This window comes from Labrus bergylta, chromosome 16, assembly GCF_963930695.1.
Source record: "Labrus bergylta chromosome 16, fLabBer1.1, whole genome shotgun sequence".
Taxonomy (NCBI): domain Eukaryota; kingdom Metazoa; phylum Chordata; class Actinopteri; order Labriformes; family Labridae; genus Labrus; species Labrus bergylta.
In genome coordinates this window covers 14,304,794-14,325,454 of record NC_089210.1, presented here as the reverse complement: position 1 = coordinate 14,325,454, position 20,661 = coordinate 14,304,794, and the positions used below count along the sequence as shown (strand labels likewise).

General features: G+C 38.2%; 1 protein-coding gene across 4 annotated transcripts; it reads right to left on the bottom strand.

The window, feature by feature from the left end:
* Positions 1-679: 679 nt before the first annotated feature.
* On the bottom strand, positions 680-20,136 carry LOC109996400 (choline transporter-like protein 2). 4 transcript variants are annotated; one of them, XM_020650512.3, is made up of 22 exons: positions 19,950-20,134; positions 11,839-11,887; positions 11,688-11,761; positions 11,511-11,595; positions 10,479-10,563; positions 10,091-10,204; positions 9,935-9,995; positions 9,704-9,827; positions 9,462-9,545; positions 9,218-9,330; positions 8,008-8,139; positions 7,801-7,900; positions 7,493-7,585; positions 6,265-6,349; positions 5,699-5,961; positions 5,454-5,548; positions 4,998-5,101; positions 4,798-4,871; positions 4,610-4,680; positions 3,781-3,869; positions 3,595-3,679; positions 680-1,448 (listed from the first exon to the last, which is right to left on the bottom strand). In XM_020650512.3, exons 1-22 carry the CDS (start codon positions 19,975-19,977, stop codon positions 1,342-1,344), a joined length of 2,115 nt encoding a protein of 704 aa, XP_020506168.1. In that variant the 5' UTR covers positions 19,978-20,134; the 3' UTR covers positions 680-1,341. The 4 variants fall into 4 exon arrangements, with proteins under 4 accessions (XP_020506168.1, XP_020506167.1, XP_065820786.1 ...); XM_020650511.3 differs by lacking the exon at positions 19,950-20,134 and adding an exon at positions 14,016-14,352; XM_065964714.1 differs by lacking the exon at positions 680-1,448 and adding an exon at positions 2,281-3,101 and having other exon boundaries at positions 19,950-20,136.
* Between the last annotated feature and the right edge of the window lie 525 nt (positions 20,137-20,661).

Below are 20,661 nucleotides of genomic sequence, written 5' to 3'. Positions count from 1 at the left end.
TCCACATTTTGAGTATGTCACTCAATGTGAGCATCATTGAGCTGTGAAGAAATATCTTTACCAGTTTCTACTACATTTTCACCAATGGATTATGCAGATCCCTTTAACTGGTAATGTTTTAGTTAGTGGTTTACACTCCGGTCAATATTTGATCAATACACAAAATCCACTTTTCAAACCTTATCTTAAGTTTGCAATCATGGGTTTGATAATGCAGGAAGCAAGATTCACACATACATGTTTATTCATAAAAATGTGATGGCTCATTTATCATTATTCAAGAAAAACAATAAAAATAAAACAACATAAAGACACACACACATAATGCACCAGTATATATCAAAATTAAAATATTGTAAATTATTAGAAGGTGTTAAAAATCTAATATATGGTCTGATAAGAGTCCAATATGAACAGCTTTCCACTTCTCACTATTTTCACCAGCATGCCTGAGCTTCACAGGGGTTTTCAGTTTTCCGATTTTACAGGTCAAACTCGAACTCACAGGATTAACTGGGATCCGTATGGCAGGTGAGATAATTCCTAACACCAGTTACCTGCACCACATGGAATGCTTGTAAATATACACATTTGAGACATGCCTAAAAACAACCTGATCTGCCTGCTCAACGAGGAAAATGGTGATTATTGTAGATTAAGAAACACAACCTCACACATATTAAGTACAAAACAATTTTTATTTCAAAACTCCCTCAGTTCAACTCCACAAACATGAAGAAAAACACATGACAATAGGCACCATGATAGAGTTTGCCTGATTTTTTTTTATCTCTCTGCATAGTCCTGATGATAAAAGATGCACCAAAGGAGGAGATGGCAGATATACAAATCTCCACTGAGTACAAGTGGAAAATGTAATGGCTTTGGTAATAGAAGGTTAAAATATTTATTTAAATAAAACTCTACATATTTCAAAAAGACACAAAAGCAGCGTTTAAAAACTCATGTCTATAGACAACCTTACACTTACTTTTATGAAATGCTCAAATATTTAAAAAATTAAACTAAATGAGGTGTATCTTTGATAAAAATGTACAACATACCAAAAGTGTTTATAAAGGCAAAACAATTTGATTAAAAACCTTCAAACCTCTAACTTAAATAGCTGACATAATTAAAACCCAAGGTGTCAGATTCATAAGAAACACAGTCTTGGCAGTAACAACATGGATGACATTAGTGATTTTCACCTGCAGGCTCCTGGTAACTGATGGCATCACTTTTGTGTCCAAGCCCGTTTCCACTGAACAAAACACAGTCCATTCCAGCCCACAGACTCGCCTTGTGCAGTACAAGGCTTGTACTGTAAGAAGAGGCGTTTTACTCAGCCGGCTGGTCCTTGTTTTTCTTGTTCAGTATTTTGCGGAGACTGTCAGGCATCAGGTAGGGCTTCTCTGCGCTGCCGTCGTTTCTCTCAAGATCCTCCACTGGAAAGAGATTCAATGAAATCAAACTTTATTTTTTACCCAAACATTTTGATGTACCATTATGTTTCTCTTCTTTTTTTTTTTTTTTTTTTTAAGTGTCAATGCAGAAATTAAGTAGACCAAAAAAAAAACAAAAAAAAAACATGCAAGCGCTCTTAAATGAGACAAGCGTCATAATGATAAATCTAAAAAAACAAAGTTAATTTATCTTTGCCATTTCCAGTTCTGTAAAGGGAAGTGTATTTTTTTTTACCAAATGTACATTGCCTTTAAAAACATTCACCCATTTTAAGAGTTAATCCTTCCTTTTATGACATGGAGACTAATTTCTTCAAATGCTGTTTATTAAACGAGCTACTCTACTATGAATACATACTGTACATTTGTAAAAGTCAAAAGTTCCAAATAACAGCAGCAATCCTAAGTAACATCATCAGAATCGAAACATATACATGATAAGCCGTTATGGCTTACTGGGAACAAAAGCTCAGTGCATTGATAGTGGGTCATACTAAAGAAGGAGCACTGATGATCATCGAGTCAGCATCAACTGTAAACTATGATGTACGTTTAGAAGTCAGGTTAAAGATGCTAACTGACCAACATAACACTGTTAAGAGGCACATCAGTGGCTTCAAGTATCTATTGGCGAGTGGCAGTGTGTGGAACTATTTAAACGCTAAAGACATTCTAGAAATGTGTTTTTACCAGAAAGAAAGTCTTTTCCACAAGTTCAAGACTTCTGTGAAACTGGTTGTTTCATGTTACTCTAATACATTACCAGAGGTGAAAAGCAGCAAATTACGTTTAATTGCTTTACTGTAATTGAGTAGTTCTTTTGTGTACTTGTACTTTTTAAGTAGTTTTAAAATCTGTAATTTGACTTTTACTTAAGTATTGTTCTTCGCTACATTTTAAATGACATCTGTTACTGAGTAAAAAAAAAAAAATGTAGGTCTATTAATTTCTTTAAACCTGAAGTTTCCCTCAAGATCCTGAAAAATACTGAAATGTTGACGCATTAGTGAGTACTCAAAACTTCTTGAAACTCTTCTTTTTGCACTGTAACTGTCCAAGCTTGGCAAACTACAGTTTAAATACTCACAGTTTCTTCATGTGGAAAAATCTAAGGTCTCAGTGCTTAATAAAGGTAACTACACAGCTTGTTATGTGTTGGTTAAGAGAATTTCTTAGCATCTTGTTCCCTGTTTCCTTGAGCCAAGAGATTCCAGGAAATTTGCAACACTCAGGTGCAATTCAAGAAACCACTGAATAAAACTGAGTCATTGCTATTTTAAGGCATTTTGTCTTGCAGTTGTTCTATAAACAACCTCTGCATGATGAATGGTTTTGACGCAAAGCTGAATTTCCCGACAGACAACAAAGCACCAGCTCCTTAACGTCATAACTTCAGTTAGTCTTTGAAACTAGCAAAGTGATGACACATTGGCAAACAGTGTCTTTTCCCCAAAAGTCCTCTTTCTTAAGCTGCATCCTCCTCCTGAGCCAGCTGCTGTTTGACTTTGTCGTCCTGTTCTTGAGCAGAAGACGAAGAGGGATCCTCAGCCTCATTCTTCCACAAAATCTCGTGAAGAGTGGAGGACATGTAATGAGGCCTTGCAGCTGACCCATCATTGCGCTCCAGGTCTTCACCTTATGTGTGTGTGTGTATTTGTGAGTGTTAATGGGTAGAACGGTAGATGAATATTGAAAAAAAAAGGGTCAGAAGAAAAGGTGTTATAGGAGCAGAAGAAACAAGGACGGGGAGGTGGTGAATTGTGGAGTGAGAGAAAAAGAAGGGAGAGACAAAGAAAAAAAAAAAAAGGTCAAATAGCAAGCAAGCAAAGGCACCCACAGGCATTTTGAAAGTTAACAGTTCATCACAAAGCAGATTCACCAGATTAACATTCCTCTTTTTTCCATGCAGTTTAGAATTAGTGACAGCCCAACACCGAAAGCAAAGCAAGATTCAAGAAATGAAGAATGTTTTGATTCAGCTGGATTTGATTCAGCTTTGCGCTTTACATCAAGCCCTTTCGTCAATCCAGCATTTTGTTTGTCCGCACAGGTGTCAGGTAGACCGTGTTAAAGAAACAATGTCTGAGTAATGCATCATGTCAACAATGGCTGTGGAGGTGCTACTTACAGAAACAGAGGAAAAGAGTGTCCACACACATGGCGTACACACTGAAGAATCCATGGGCGATCAGATAGGAGCCAACCACCACCGTCTGGTGAGGATTACAAATGTATTTTATAATACACATACAGCAAACACACAAGTCTCTTTCATCATTGTTTCTACTGAGGTGAGAAGAACCATCAGACTCACCAAGATGGGCACCCAGTAGTAGTGGAGATGTGGAGCTGTATTTTCAAACGCCTTCACTCTGCCAGAGAAGAAGAAGAAGGCAAAGACCCCTGTGGAAGATAGAGCATAAAACTCATCCACCTTTCAAGTCAATGATTTGTGACATGTTGGTAAAAAGCTACTCTGACTTCTTGAATGAATGTCCTCTGTAAAAAAGCCCACTGATATTTCAAAAGTGTCAGTGCTGAAAACTTGGCAAATGTAGATGAGTTAGTTATGTGACATGTAGAAATTGTAAGTCACATTTTGTATTAACCCTTAAACCTCTACAATATAATCATTTTGCCTGAACATATGTTATTTCTTCCTCTTTGTAGGTTGTAACTCAAAACACCATGATAAAAATGTGAAGTCCTTCATAAACAGTACAAGCTGCTACCATCTAGTCACAGATATACTTTGCCTAGGTGCAGGACGAACAGATTTCAAGCAAACTGCCCGTCTAGGATAATGAAGTTATCCTTGAATCTTACATTTGGCTAACTAACACACAAATCAAATGAATGAAACCCTTAAATCTGTAATTTAATTTAGGTTTCCAGCTATAATGAGGTTTTTATAAGATGACTGACCTTGAATAAGTTCATTATAAAAAGGACCATTAAAAGGTTGAAGTTGAAACTTTTATGAAATGCTCAGTTTTTCTGAATCAATAACACAGCGATTACATTTAGATAATTGTGTTCTGAAGAGAAAAGTATGATTATAAATCCAACAATAATGTTAATCATCATCAGTTTGCAGCTATCATATAAATAATGAAGAAGAAAATCTTGTCTGGTAGACTCACCCACGAGCCCAACAATAAGCAGTTTGCCCAAAAACAAGAGGAAATCTGTCACTTTGTCCAAGACAGCAACCCTGTAGGATAAAAGATCATCATTTATTCTTTGTATGACTGCCATCAAATATGAATGATATGTTAAATTATCACATGGCAGGCAGTCTTTTGCAATCACCTTCACCATGTATACTCACCTGATCATGTTCCTCATGAGCAGGAAGAAGGCATCTTTAGCAGCGGTGCAAAAGTTTTTGCCATATATTGCCACCTAGAGGCCAAATACAGTCAATACATCAAATACTTCAGTATGAAAAATTAAGAATATATATGTATATTTTCACTGTACTTCCTCACTGAGGAAAAAACATGAAAAGCACAGAGATACATTACACACCATAATGTAGGCATTTCTGTTCAGGAACTTGATGCATTTCTCCAGACACCAGAAGCAGCACTTCAGACAGCACAGCAGAAACTTGGTGAACTTATTGTGGGCTCCTAAGAAAAATACAATCATTAATGGATTTTAAAAACTTAATCAACAGTAGAATTCAAATGCATTGAAATGTTTTTTAATCATGCAGCCTCTTGAAATACTTTTACTTCTGGGTTACTGAACAATAAGATTGTTACTGAAGAGACTTCATCTCGAAAAGAATACTAGTAAATAGAAAATGTGAGCCATAAAATTTAACATTTACATTTTTAGTAGCTTATTATTAGTTATCCAAAATAACCCCACTTAAGAAAGGGTTATTCACTTTTAAGATGTATACAGAACTAGTTTAGCTATCATTGCTGAACAACTTATCCTCTTCTAATTAAAAAAAATAAAAATAAAGTAGTAGACCTTTAAGCTTGTGGTCCAGATACTCAAGCAAAACCCTGATGATCTGAATGATTGAGAGGATGAGTGAGCCAAACGCCAAAGTTCCTGTATGATACCTAAACAAGAGAAGAAGTGACTTTTAAACCAGGGCAATAAAAACAGCAACTAAAAGAAACCTACTGTTAAATAACATTAAACACACAAAAGAAGAAAATCCACTAATGTTAATGAGCTTAAAAATGTCTTCCACACACACACATACAAACCTAAGAGATCTTCCTAAGGAGGAGAACACAGGGAAGGCAGGCATGTCGTCTGGCTTTACAAAGGCCCAGTAATATGAAGAAAACGCTCCGGCCAGGGTCATCTGTCCCATAGCTGTGACGAAGTTGGCACACCAGAAGAAGAGGAAGACGTTGTAGAACTGCAAGCCGATCAGGTACTTGTGGTAAACAGTTTCTCCTCCGTAGAAGGCAAAAAGGCACTCGGAGTCAGGGCACTGATATTTCATGGGACTGGTGGTGAAGTTCTGAGCAGAGATACAGGTTATATAGAGATGTATTATACATACCATGGATTAAATATTACACAGAAATCCAACCATATATATCCACTTAATGTGAGCAGGGAATGGTTTGAAGAGGGTGGAATCAAACAAAGTCTTTAGTTTCATCAGATAAATGTGTCCACATGCACATTTAAAGTGAAGAGTTCAACAGGTCAGTATAAAAATACTTTATGAACAGTGATGTCTGAAAACTGTAGTAAGGTTTAGAAATGTTGTCTGGAGGTTCAAACAGCAAATGAAAAAAAATCAAATGAGAAAACTTACGGCAGGGTCGCAGGTTTTTCTTGAGTGTTCGCATTCTGTATCGTTAAAAACTTTGTAGATGGGTTCATTAGAGGTAGACAAGAAGCTGAACAGTGCTGTCAAGGACAATTATCAATTAATGAATCAATTTAACAACCTTGTTTTGTGTAAAGCAAATTCCTAACAAATATCCCCTCAAAGAATTTTACAAAAAGAGCAGGTCTAAATATTACTCTATTATTTACAATGAATCCTCATTATTCTACCATGAACACAACACTAAGCAACATTCAGCAGAGTTACAGTGTGAAGAAAAAAAACAAAAACGCCTTTTCAAGGTACCAGGAAGAAACGACGAGCAGAACTGGACTCATGTTGAACAGCCATTTGCTGAAACTGTGTCGGGCTTAATCCAGTTGTCAAAACACCCACTTCACCATAATCCACTATTTATTGAGTTCTCAAGGAGACTGGAGGAGATTCTGCTGACGTCCAGAGTGACAAGAATGACAATTTAAAGGTAAGGGAACAAATAAAATAAAATGTGCCATATTTATCTGAAAGGAAATCTTTCTTTAATTTAGAAGTATAGTCTTACTGTTACAGTGAAGTGGATATTTATTTCACATAAAAAATGTGCAAACTCATTAGCATTGTTTAGTTGCTACATGAAGGTACAGACCCTGCACAACATGCATGTATTAACACACTTTTTGATCTCCATTATCCATTAGAATAAATATTTCCAAATATGATACAAGGTCAGGAATTTCCAATTTAAAAAAGTGTTGAAGTCCCGTCTTAATGCTTTAATGACTTTCCATCTTTAGATTTTCATGTATGCTTTGAATTTCCCTCGGGATCAGTATCAAGTATCTCTTAAGAATGCCACAGGTCTGCAAGACCAGACATTTACATTGGGTCTCATACTTCAAAGTAGTCATTCTCATATCAAAGAATTTGATGGTTAGCTCAGATAATTTTGTTACAACTCAAATAAGTCTACTTCCATAAACTTGAATCTAATGTTTATTTCCGAGGTGATGATGTCTTGTTTTGTTGCTGGTGTTTTTCTGTAATGAAATGTTTAATCTCATATGAGTGATTGAAAACAATCAATGGAAAATAGAACACTGAAATAGTTGAAATAACACATCTAAAACTTAAGAGCTGCTGGTGAAATGCCTAACTCCAGGTAACCCTCGATAACGACACAACAACATTGACTGACAGGAAGTTGAAAGGATACACAGCTGTTACAGCCCAGTAGGCAATCACCATGGCAAGGAGGACGAAAGTAAACAACGGGTAGAAGAGGGAGGACATGACATGCCCAATGGCCCTGTAAACACAACAAAAAGCAAAAGAAGAGAATCTTTCAGACTAATGACACATGCACAGATTAAGTCATCAAAATGTAACTCAGATCCTGACACTTAAAATCATTTCACAGTCACTCATGCCAATTGATTTAAGTGAAAACAGTTTAACATCTTAATTTTCATTGATTTGTTTTGTCTCTTTTCGAAGTGCCCACAGCTCTAATGGAAGTCTGACCTGCTGGCTTCTTTGATGAGAGCAACAGCAATGAGGATCCTCTTCCTGAGGAAGATGAGCAGCAGGATGATGATGACCTCCACAATGGCCAGGATAATCACTGCAGGAGAAGTGTTGCAGAGAGAGAGAGAGAGAGAGAGAGGTCATATGGGTGTTTTACACACGTAGATAGTTGAACACATAGATGGTGTGCTGTGTACTACTGACTGAAGGCCAGCCAGGTCTGTCTGATCTGCAGGTAGATTGTCAAGTCTGTCTGGAAGCCAAGTTCTTGTAGCGTCACATCAGCACCTGGCTCTTCTTTCAGGGCAGCGTACTCCATGTAACAGTGAAAGATACCTGAACAGTTTGCAAACAGGAAATATGAGCAATGGAATTTTTAATAATAAAAAACGGCAGCCAGTTCAAGAAAACAGAGACAATATTTTTATGAAAAAAAAAAAAAGTCTTTAAATCTCAGCCTTCAAGAAGACAGGGATCCTATTCTTTATCAGGGGTCCAGAAAGAAGATTCAGAGAACACTGTTGGGTTTGTTATAATTGAGTTAAGGACTTTTTCCTTTCAAGACACAAAAAAAGACTTTTCATTTGAATCAGTAAATGACTCTTTGTAACCTGATCAATGACAGGTGTTCTCAGAACAAAATGTATTCTTTTAACATTCTAGTGGCTCAGTGAATTTTCCTCGGTATAGGCAGAGGTCTGACATCAGACTTGTAATTTGACGTATCTTTTTTCCCCAATAATTTTTTGTAGACCAATGGTTATAGCAGAATACGATATATAGGCGCATGAGAACGTAGCCAAGGATCCCAGCAGAGTAAAGAAATGATTCAATGCTTACAGCCTGTCTGTATTTGATGTTGAGAACGCAGAACTATTTAGAGGACACAGATCCTGTCAGCACGTCTGCTGAAATAGTCACAGCATCTTTCGGATTGTTTCTGAAGTTGTGGGATTAATTCAATAAAATGTAATTTAATTCCGCCATCAACATATTTCATACAGTGTCATGTGTGTGTTCTGTGTGTTCAGTGGCACAGTGAAAAGCAGAGAAGTTAAAAACTGAAATCTGCAGTATAAATAGCAACATGCCCGCCTGCAGGTGCATCTGGCTTTAAAAAAGGGAGTGGGATCTAACGCTCTGATTGGTTTGATTCATGTTACACCCAAAACACGACTGTGTATAATCATCTTTGTGCTCTGCATCGCATAAATACCAAAATAAAGTCGGACACGCCCCAAAACGCTGTGCGCCAAACACACTTAACACCATCAAAACAGGGCCCTTAGTGTTTTTTTTAATGGAAACACACATATATATCAGTTCTGGAACAAACATAACATGCAGAGGGCCCTGACGTGCTGATCTACTTTGAGGTGAGGTGAAAAAGAGACTAACATGACTTTGCCCTTACCATATCCTATTACCAATATCACCAAGGCAACCATGATCCAGATCATGATCCCTGCCAAGAAGCGAAGGAGGACGATGAAGAGCAGGCTGGTGAGCATAGCGATAACCAACCCTCTAAAAGAGAAACAACATTTGGAGGAAGAGAAGGAATACAGAAAGAGTGACTGATCCAGTTTGTTTGTAATGGAAGCTATCACTGCTCTAAGTGAGAAAAGTCGCAGGTTAACACGTGGGGAGTGACTTACAACAGGATCCAGTACCAGGACTGCGTGTAATCCTCAAAGATCTTCATGACCACCTGTCGAGCCTCAATAACCACAGTGGCATTCCTGTTGGAAATATTTCCGTGAGTTCGTCACTTTAAGCACTATGGGATAAGAAACCTATGAGGCAGACTGGGGACAGGCCAGGCCACAGCTATTTAAAAAGATGTGTCACACTTAACAGTATCATTATCTGTTAGCAGAATTCTAATGAGCTTACTCACTTGACTCCATCCATAAGATCCTTTGCATCTCGAATTGTTCCGCTTCCATCATCAAAGTGAGAGCTGTTTCCCACGGTAATCACCCCTCCTTTCTGTCCCAATGCTGGGAAACACCTGCGAGTGACTGAAGGAAGGCAAAGTACACATGAACACCTCAGAATCACTTTCTGCAATGCAATGATATATTTGGGGAAGAGTTTTTTTCTTAATGCATAGACAGATGTAACTCACAGGGTTTGCTGGGGGTCAGCATGGCAGGACAGAGACCCAACCTGAGGATTTCTGGAATACCCTGAAACACAAAATCCAGATGAAGGGTATCAAAACCTTGGGGATTGGGGGGGGGGGGGGGGGGGGAGTCTGGTCCACAACGAAATGTAAACTCACCATTGAATTAGTAACACCTTCCTTGCAGAATTGCTTATAGTAATCAAAGTCTTTGTTGTTTGTGTAAGCTTTGACCAAGGTCAAGAACTTTTCCGGGCACTTCTCAACACACATCTGATGAGGAAAAAATAAGTAAAATTCAGGGCAGGACACAGTTAAATCAAAAGCATGAGAAGCATTAGCTTGGATGCCAAAAGCAGCACATTAGGAAGCTCAATAAACAGTACAGAGCTGTATACAACTTTAAACAGATCAAGATTGTAATGTTTTTATACTAGACAAATCGGAATTCAAATCCTCTGCCAAGAGAATGGAGGATGTGAAAGTACATTTGTGGATGATGTGGATTATCACAGAAGAATACATGAGAAGAGAATAGATTTGACACCTGTGTGGTAGGACACTGGAACTCTAGCAGCACCATGGGGCTGGCACACTTCATGATGTTGAAGTAGAACAGCATCCGCTTTTTCCTTTTGAAACAATAAGACAAAATTGTGAGAAGAAGAAAATGCTTGCAGGGAGAAAAAGACAAACAGCACCTATCAAAATAAAATAAAAACATGTCATTATACTGTGCACCATAGCAATTTGGTCTTTTTGGCTATCACTCCTTCAACAGGGTAAAGAAATGAGAGGAGCAGTGTCAAGAAACACAAAGGATTATTTATCTGTTTATTAAGTATGTAGGAAAAACAACATTTCAGAGATTTATTCAGTTGCTGCAAAATCCAATGGAATTGAGTCATCCCCTATCCTCTCCTCAATTCATGAGAATTTGTCAAAGAAAGGGTGAGTAATGAGAAGTGTATGTTCATTTGTTTCTCTTGCAATGTTTGTATTCCTTTTCCCCAATAAATGTTGACTGGAAATCTTTTTTTTTTTAAGAACAAAGGATGATAGATAAGACTCATTTATTTGCTTTCGGCTTTTTTTTTACTCAAATGACAGAAAATTGGAGAGGACAATTGGAAACAGTCTGACACAGTCTGTACCTCCATGCAGATAAGATAGCTGAAATGTTATGTGCATAAAGCATGGTGTATTGTGTGGTTCATCTTGTGAAGCTGTTGCGATGGTGAATAATGAATTCAGTCAAAAAGTAGAAACTGCAAAAGTCCTTAAAAATTAATTCAGTACAAAATAGTTTGATTGTTTTAAACTTGTTCACAAGATGAATCGAGCATAGCAAGCCTGCAGTACCCAAAGAGCACTTGGATGTGAATAAAACCCTGCACAGTGCTTCCTCTCCTTTGTTTTCAAATTCAGTAAAACTTTGACTTGTTTCAATTTTGATGAACTCATGATGCTCACAGTGGTCTAAACATTAATGAGTTCATGCTCTCAAAGTAAAAAGAAAAATCATGCACAGAAAGAGGAACAATTACGATCTAAATTATGAACTTGGAAAGAAACTCACTCAAGTGGGGTGCCGGCCTGCCCGCAGAACTGGCCTCGGCTGTCCGTGGGATAAATCACCTTCCTGGGGTCACCCTGGGACCAGGCTGGAAACAAAGAAGATTTTGATAGGCTTCTTTCATTGCCCAACATGAGGTTGTATTTTCATACATAAAACAGACTGCTGCTTCTTACTTACCAAGTATTCCAACTGCAATATAACCCAGTATGGCAAGAATGAAGAAGATGCAGCAGACAATGTCCGTGCAGCTCCTAGGATGTAGAGAGCAAAGTTAAACAGAATCATTTGAAACAACTCATACACATTAAAAGCGTCATCTCAATCCTACCTGTTCTGGATTGGGCCCTTGAAGGCCGGGTCATACTTCCTCGGCTCGCCTACGTTAAAAAAGAAAAAAAAAGAAAAAGGGCATTTCTCATTCAGTGAAAAGTTTGCAACACACTTTGCTGAGACTTGACAAGATATTATGCAGAAATATGACAGACTGACTGGCAAAAGTCAATACCAGCTTGACTGTAAAGACACTTTATAAATTGTTGGTTATGACCATTTGTTGCTGCCCATGTAAGTAAGATTAGTCCTCAGCAAGAAAATACAACAAATCCTATCTACAGCACCTATTCTGTTTGCACATAAAAGCTTAAAGTTTGTGAACACACAAGTCAGTAGAACCATTTCCACAACCTAGAATCTGGACTACAAAATGGGACCAGCAGGCAGAGGTCTAAGTGTTGGGACTGCTGAGAGTGAGGATAAATGACAACTGACCCACAAGCGTATGAGCAACATAATATAAAAAGCAGAGAAGCACCTTGCAGCCACTGGGTTTTTTTTTTAAGGGGAGCTTATTTAGGGTTATGACACAGTACCCCTTAGCCCTACCCTCCTTCCTCCCTTTCTTCTGTCAGATGACTTTCCCCCTCCAGCAGACACGCCTGGCTACACAACAAATTCCTCCCTGGTGACTAAGCAGAAGCAGCGATCCCATGCGAAAGACAGCGCCAACATAACAAGGCCAACATCATGTTTCACAAAACGTGTAGTTTGACCAGCCAATAATGTGTTTTTGAAAGATGGATGGCAAATGTTTAATGGGTGTGTGTTTTTTAAGTGTTTTGAGATGGCATTTGTTATAAACGTGAACTTTACAAATAAAGACTAATTGATTTACAAATAAAGACTAATTGTAGTTTGAATAAAGTTTCTTAGTATTTCAGTGATGCTTTGTGAGTTCTCATAATTCCAGAATCAGTCAAAGAGTAATGGTAGCTGCAGGTTATCCGAGTTCAACATGTGATTGGCTGAAGACAGAAAATCCATTATCAAAGCTAATTTATCTTGTGCCGCAGCACAAAATTCCAACAAGGTCAAACTATTTCTAAAGACCAAAGAACACAGGCATTTATCAAAAGTCACAGACTGCTTCCCACTCAACACTCTGACACAAAAAAGTGGTTTTAGATCCAAAATCTCAAAAAGAATAACCATTTAAACACTGATATCACGTTCACTTTGGAACACTTACAAACTGTTATAATGTACTTTTGAGGTTCAGGTTTGCAAACAGTATCCGTGTAGGAATCCAAAAAAAAATAGTTGGGATATTGTAACACCTCAAAGTTCACCAGTTTTGCATTTAAGAATAAGTTTAGCTTCCAAGGCTGACTGACATCAGAGGTTAAATGGCAGCCCTGAGCCCTGGTTCGAATTTAACATTTAGGCAGATTTTAAGGACTTTAAAAACTTGTGCTACAACAGCTTGTATGTACTTGTGTAGCTTCTGAGCCGAAACCCCATAGTCTAGACAAGGGAGGATGGTATTCTCTCTGGCTTATTTGCATTTTAATTATGTATGAGGTCAGATGATAATGCTGCAGGAAGCATTTACCAGACAAGCTTTTCGAGAAGTCCCAGCTTCCTGATAAAAAGATCAATACTGCTCTGTGATGTCTGTATTGTAAGTCTATGGTGCATCCAACTTTAGGCTAGCTTTGCTAAATAAATTCTTGATATGTTGCAATTCCTTGATGAATAAAAAACGAGTTCAAAAAATCTCAAAGACTCAGCTAACATAAGGAAGGCTCAGGCAACTTCAACATAAAGCTGTACTAGGAACATGCAACAGACAGAGTTTTAAAAGTGCTTATCTACACACACAGAGGAGAGATATTTGTGTTGGAGGAAGAACTAATAAAAGCTCTCTGCTCTCACACACCTGTATAATCAGCAGAGCTGCCAGCAGTAGCAGGTTCTCCACTGACACACATTCACACAAACACATACACACACCCATTTTCCCCAACAATGTTGGCATACTGATACTGCAGCTCAGGTTTCACAAAAACACAATTCACAGACCTGATGAGAAAGATTCACCTTTTAAACAGTAAAAACAGCGAAACCCAACGCAAACCAGGAATCCTCAAGTCCTTTCACAGATTGAAACAGAATGAGAGAAGAAAAAAAAGCTGCAAAGCAACATAACACTGTTGGGGAAGCGGTTACCATTCTTTCCAAAGTATTCCTCATCCTCGGGCATGTTTAATTCCTCTCAGGGCCAACTCTTGAAATGTTTCCGAGGAGCCTGTAGACCCTTTTCCCCCAGTATCTGCCTGGTTCACTCCTTCCTTCGTTGTCAAGTATAAATGTGCGCGAGCAGGGAGACACAGGTATTGTGGAGGGAGAAACCAGTCCGACCTGTCCTTGAATAGTGGTGTTCTACCTCACTTCAGACTTCCTCTCTCTGTTTATCCTGAAACAAATGCCTCTTTCCAATCTGTGCCCCACCTGTGCATCTGTCTCTGCCTCCTCCCCCTTCCAAGAGACCCCGACCTGTCTTTATTTCCCACTTTTGTGTGTCTCCTAACAGCCGACAAATAGACTGCTGTTGTTTGAGAAAGTCAAATTGTTTGGACTTAATCAAAACCATGTGTTTGGAGTAAACAGGAAAAGCAACGCCTTGCATTGTTGCCTCTAGTGGCTTTCTGTTTCTATGCTGTGGAGGAGGAAGAGGAGTGATTAGAATCAGGTGGGCAGGCTTTTTTGAGCTGCAAATACCATTATATGCAGTGAGACAAAGCACACAATAATAAGCTGGAAAATCAACACTTTGTGATGTTATATAATCACCATTCTAACTGTCCTGTGGAGAAACTCAAGAAAGATCCAATCAATCGTTTGTCCCTGCTCTCAAACCACAAAGTTTTTCTTTTTACCACATCACAAACTGCAGCTCCAATTACAAGTATGAACTTTACTTACAGTACGCATACAAAAATACATTGTCATAAAATTATAAGATCAAGTCTTACACTCTGATCCTCTGACTCGTACATTTATGAAAACCTGCGTCTGTGCACTCTCACAAAAAGTCAATCAAAAATGAAGAACAACAAAATTTGGATTGCGTTCCATAGTTTTGTTTTTTTATAATATAATGAACATGTTTATCTTTCTTTTCTTGTTATACAAGTCAACTAATTACCCATACATTGTTTTTTTTTTGTTTTTTTATGAATTTAAACTTTTTGGAAGTTGGGAATGAGGCTTTGTCTCAGAGTCTTTTCTGCCATCTAGTGGGGACATTGCAGTATTCCACTGTAACCAATTGTTTTAAAGACATATGTTTCAGCTTCCTTTTTTTTGTCTTTTTTTTAACTGCTCCCCTTTTTTGTGCCTTCCAGCAGTTTGACGTTTTGATTACTGTGTTCTCTGTAATCAACAACTAATGGCAATCAGAACAAAAGAGTTATGTTCCTCTAAAAACAAGAGTCCTCAGAAGGACTACACACCGAAAATGTTTTTTTGCAGATGCTGGCTGAAACAGAAAATTCAGCTGGAATGACTGAAACTTTCCAACCATTCCGTTCTAGTGTTATGGCCAATTTTCCTTTGTGAGGGAGTTTCTAGTCAGAACCTGGTACTTTTTTGGAGATTTCTTCCACAGTTACACAGCATACAGAAATCAAAACAGTTTCCACAGTTTCGCCTCCAGTTCTTGGCCTATCTTTAACAGCCATGTGTGTATATTTTTTTTAACTTTGTTGGGACTGGCAGAAAGCTACTTTGATTTGTGGGAATGTAGAGTGAGTTATGCTGGGTAGAAATAACTCACCTTTCTGCTTTATATGTACATTTGTTTGTCCTGATTTAGTTGGCACTGGGCTGCAGTTTAACTCTGTTAAAAAGCCCTGCAAAGGATCTAATCTAATCTTAACAGACCAGCTCTGTGTTACCAGACAGCCCAGAGCATTCTCTAAAGTCATTAAATAAAGAACAATGGACGTTTGCTACATAAGAGCTTAAAATGTAATCTTAAAATGCAATGCTGATTTTCCAATGAGTCTCTAAAAGAACAACAATTTACAGAGAAACATTCACTATAGTGCTTTGTGTGTTATACGAGGATGTTGAGTATGTTTGCACGTTCATTGGGGTTTCATCATTAAAAAAATGTATTGTCATCGTCATCATTATGAGGGAACAAAGGTGTAGCACACAAAGAGTCAATTAGTCCCATACCCATGTTACCATAAAGATCGCTTGTGTTGTAGTTTACATTTTGTTAGAGAGTTGTGTTTTCGCAAAATGAGAAATGAGAATGAAACACAGCTGGTTTCCTCGCATTGTTTTCTAACGTTTCTCTTCCTCAAGTTGCAGTATTGACTTCTATCTTTGCTTCATTATCTTACCCACACCCTTTCATATCCAAATGTTGAAGAAAGCTGGTTGCCTTAATGTGGACACAGGACTCAATGATTAAAAAAAGTGATGGCTGAATACCATTTAGCTACTTTGGGTTCAGGGCATACTGAACACTTGATCTGCAATTCTTATAATGTCATTAGTAACATCTGTGCTTTTCCTATTGGAGAATAGCCAGCTATAAAAAAAGGCAAAAAAAAGTATCTGTATTCTTCATTCCCTCCATGGAAGCAGAAAAAACTCTCAACCACGACAATATGAAAAATGTAATCATATCATAGTTTGAACATCCAGAGACATGACTTGCTAATATAATTAGATTAGTTGTTTGCAGAAAGATAAACAATACTTATATAACAGCAGACATTTTGACAATAACAATGACCTCAAGCAATCTATTACCATATGTTTGGGGTTTTTTTACACCTGTGACCAGCTGCCATGTCTTCATCCAAGATCTGAACCTTTATGATTGATGTATTTGCAAAAAAAAAACAACACATTTTTACACGTGACACGGCTATACATTTTTAACTTCCAGTTCCTAACAAATGAAAGAAGCTTCGATAAGGGTCAACTATAAACTCATAAGCGATACGACAGAGAGATATAAAAGGCTCCAAAAACTGTAAGTGTTGATAAGTGTTGATAGCTAAACAATACAGAAGGCGGACTCTAAGAGCTCCCAGACTGTGGGTTACAGCCCTCCCTTCCCACGCCCCACATCTTTCATTACAGTAAGAGGGTGTGGAGAGTTCAAGTCGAAGTTCAGATCTATTTTAAAAGAACGCTAGGCTACAATCAAACACACCAACCTACTGCATGTATCCACTGTAACAAGTTGTCTCCAAGAAACAACATTTTGTAAATATCTGTCTCATCATATCTACAAGCTACACGACAACATTTTTTTTTCAGTATCTTGCAAAGTTTATCTTTGGACATACCACAATTTGACACAATAGCAGGATATGGAACTGTCCTTTACCTTAACTCAATCAGGATGGGACCGTTCTGGCCTCACAAGAATACTCATTCTACATCCTATAAAAAGGTCAGGCTCCTGTCTCTGTTGGTACGCCAAGCTATTTCAGTAACACATCAAGTGAAAGTGAAATATAATTCATACAGAACTGGACATATTTACTGTCACAAATTGGAAAACAGGATGACACACGGACATTAATTTGTTTACATGCTTTCGGTTTTGATTTCCAGTTAACAAATTGAAACATTCTTCATCAATGAGGAGGGTCAGTCAGATCAGAAGTGACTAACAGAAATTAAACAACAGGAAGTCTCACTGACGGGGTCCTGCTCCCACGTCTAACTGCTCTGTATTTATCTCTCTTCATTCCACCCGAACTCATTTTCCCTGACCTTAATTCTGTGTTCACACAGATCTGAACATGTCTTTGTATTTCAGACTGGCCAGTTGGCAGACACTTAGCAAAGTCACATGTTGTTTGGGTTGTTAGAGTATCATCATGTTGAAAATATAAGCAGGTGGCTGTAATATCTGGGACACTTAAAGCTATGGGACCAATAGCTGCTATTGGACTAGCTGCTATTGGACTCCACCACCAATAGTATTGGTGGTGGAGGTGATGAAGACGACTTAAGACGAGTATGAAACTGAACGGGAGAAAAAACATGGAACAGGACAAAATTTAGAAAACACAGCTTGATCTTGCTTTTAAATAAACTGCAGGCACATGAAGGAGAGGTTGGAGAAGATCAGGTTTCAAACCAACTTAAACATGGCTTATAATTACACCTAAACTGCACCAGGGCATGGCTGCCTGACTTCTTCCAATCCTGTCATTGAGGTTTCCTGATATAGCCAGCCCTGAAATTACTCCAACTTCTGAAAATGTGGTGGCTCCTACTGTATGTTCTGAAATGTTCCCACTGGAAAATGTAGAGTTCTTTTTGTTCTTGGCTATATTTTTTTTTTTTCACAATACCCTTCCAATACAAATGGAAGCAAAAACATAGAAACACTGAAGGAGAAAAACACTGACTGCTGACATATTAATAAACTTGACTAATATTTGTTATTAACTTGTTACTAACTTTTTAGTGTAAAGTTATGGTATAGGACTGGTGCTTTGAGTGGCATTCCTGCTTATGCCACATTCTGCATTTTAGACAGTATCAAACGACAACTCTGAACTCTTGCTGTACAACTCTTTTACTTGTCTGGCTGCCTGTCTGCTTGAGCTCACCAACTCTAGAAATACTCTCAGCTGCACAGAGAGTCGCACTAATCGCATTGTCCATTTTTTTTTTGATAAAGAATGCAAATTTGTTGCAAATTCTACATTTCATTGCAGCTCCAAAATGAGTCTATACTGGAAAACTCTTTTCCCCTTTAAAAAAAATCCATATCAGTCAATCTGAATGTCATAACCATCCTCTTCCATGGATCTCATTTATGTTGATCCTTTTCTGTCTCCCTATTTGCCACCTTGAGTCAAACTGTCTGAGTCCTTTAACATTCTCAAAGTATTTTACAATCTGGCACTAAATGCATTGTGCTTGCCTTCAGTTAGAGGTTGGTAATGGAAGTTAATTAGACAGGCAGGCTGAGTGGGGAAAAAAAATAAATAAGGGTGTGTACAGAGGACAGGAAGCAAACACTGTGTTGGAGCGACATCATGAAAAGTGATGCGCATGATTATGTAATCCTTCTTGTAAACATCCTACAAAAAGTAAACATGCTCCACATGTTGCTGCAAAAAAAAAAACATGCACTAGATGTAAAATACTAGTTGTCTATTAAACCTGTAAATGTGTACAGTAAGGACTTGTGAGTGTAAACCTGCTGGCTTAACATGCGTTTTTCTCTTGCATGAGCTGATTATTTTTGAAATCATCTGAGTGAAATACACTTTCCCCTAAAACACAAGTTAAAAAAAAAAAAAAGAAGAAGAAGCTGCATATGACGACAAGCAAACAACAGGGCGTGTCATAATATAACACTTACAAATATTTGGGGAGGGAGGGCATAATTACATAGAGGGAACTCAGAAGTGACAATATAAACAACTGAAGACATGCGGTTTCGATGAGGCTCCTTGTGATTGTGTTGCATTTGACTTTTAAAAATCGTGCAGCATATTTCACTACCAAGTGGGAATGAGGGCATCTAGTTGACAAAAGCAGAGCCTCTCTACGTATTTTCTAATAAGCTCTATACATAGCTGGGCGTCAGCTAAGCCCCTGATGCCTCTGCCATACCAGTGTCCGGAATGTGGCAGCAGCTGCACAGCACAAAACATACATAGAGGTTGTAGCCCACCGCACACCAACAATACACACCAACAATACACGAGGTGGAACCAGCAGCTCACCTAAATAACAACTTGAGTTTATCAAACATGGGTGTAACTTAATTTCATAAAATGGGTTTGGTACACAGACTCGAACTTGCACAATTGTACGCTAGTTAATATTGAGGTTGTTTTTTTGTTTGTTTTTTATCTGCGTAAGTTCAAAGGGTATGAGAGAAAATGTTACACCAGTAGCAGCTAACATGCGGGAAACTAATAAACGCAACAAATAGGCGACTGAAACAACTGCAGCAACTATTTCTGCTCTTGCAAAGCCTGGCGCCATACACAAAACAGTTAACCTAAGTTATTGTTGAAGAGAGTGCTCAGTGAAATGAAACCAGTGAAATCCCATGCGAAATCAAGTGAAACGTGCCCGTGTCGGACTTTTAGTAAATACCATATTTCGGTTTCTCCTCCAGCTCCATTGTTGAGTGTTTCTTTTTGACCAAAGATGACGACTAGCCTACAGCATTGTTTTTTTTTCCCAGCCTCGACAGCGGTTTTCGTGATGTGTTTTCAGTCAACTTCAACACTTGGTAGAGATCCGCTCCAAAATCTTCTTGACTGTGCTGCCTGCTACCGTTTAAAGGGGGATTTCTCAAGGGGGACAGTTCTGACCAATGGCGACGCAGGACACAGAGATTGACAGGGCGCTAAGCCAATCCCTGTGCGAGGGCGGGAGTTCACGTGTGGCAACTGGACTCATCGTTAATTATACAACAGTTAGATCCGACCAAGCAATTTGACAAGACCCATTCCAGGAACGCTGATGGAGAACAACATCACTGGGAACCTTATGATGTATAATATATACAGGCTGTATTGTATCACTCATTACCGTTACTTTATGTTACAAACCTGTAATTTGTCATCATAAAAGGATGAGGGGCGATTTTAGGTTTTGAACTTTAGGGGTGCTCAGCTCCTGAAGAGATTGACATAGGCCTGTTCATGTGTTCAATACTCCCTTTAAACACGAATTTCATATTTCAAATTGTATTAATTAGCCTACAATAATACCCTATAGGCCTATGTATCATGCGTTTTACATCACAAAGCATTTTTGTGGGAAAATGAAATATGAAATGCTGTTTTTGCATACTGCATTT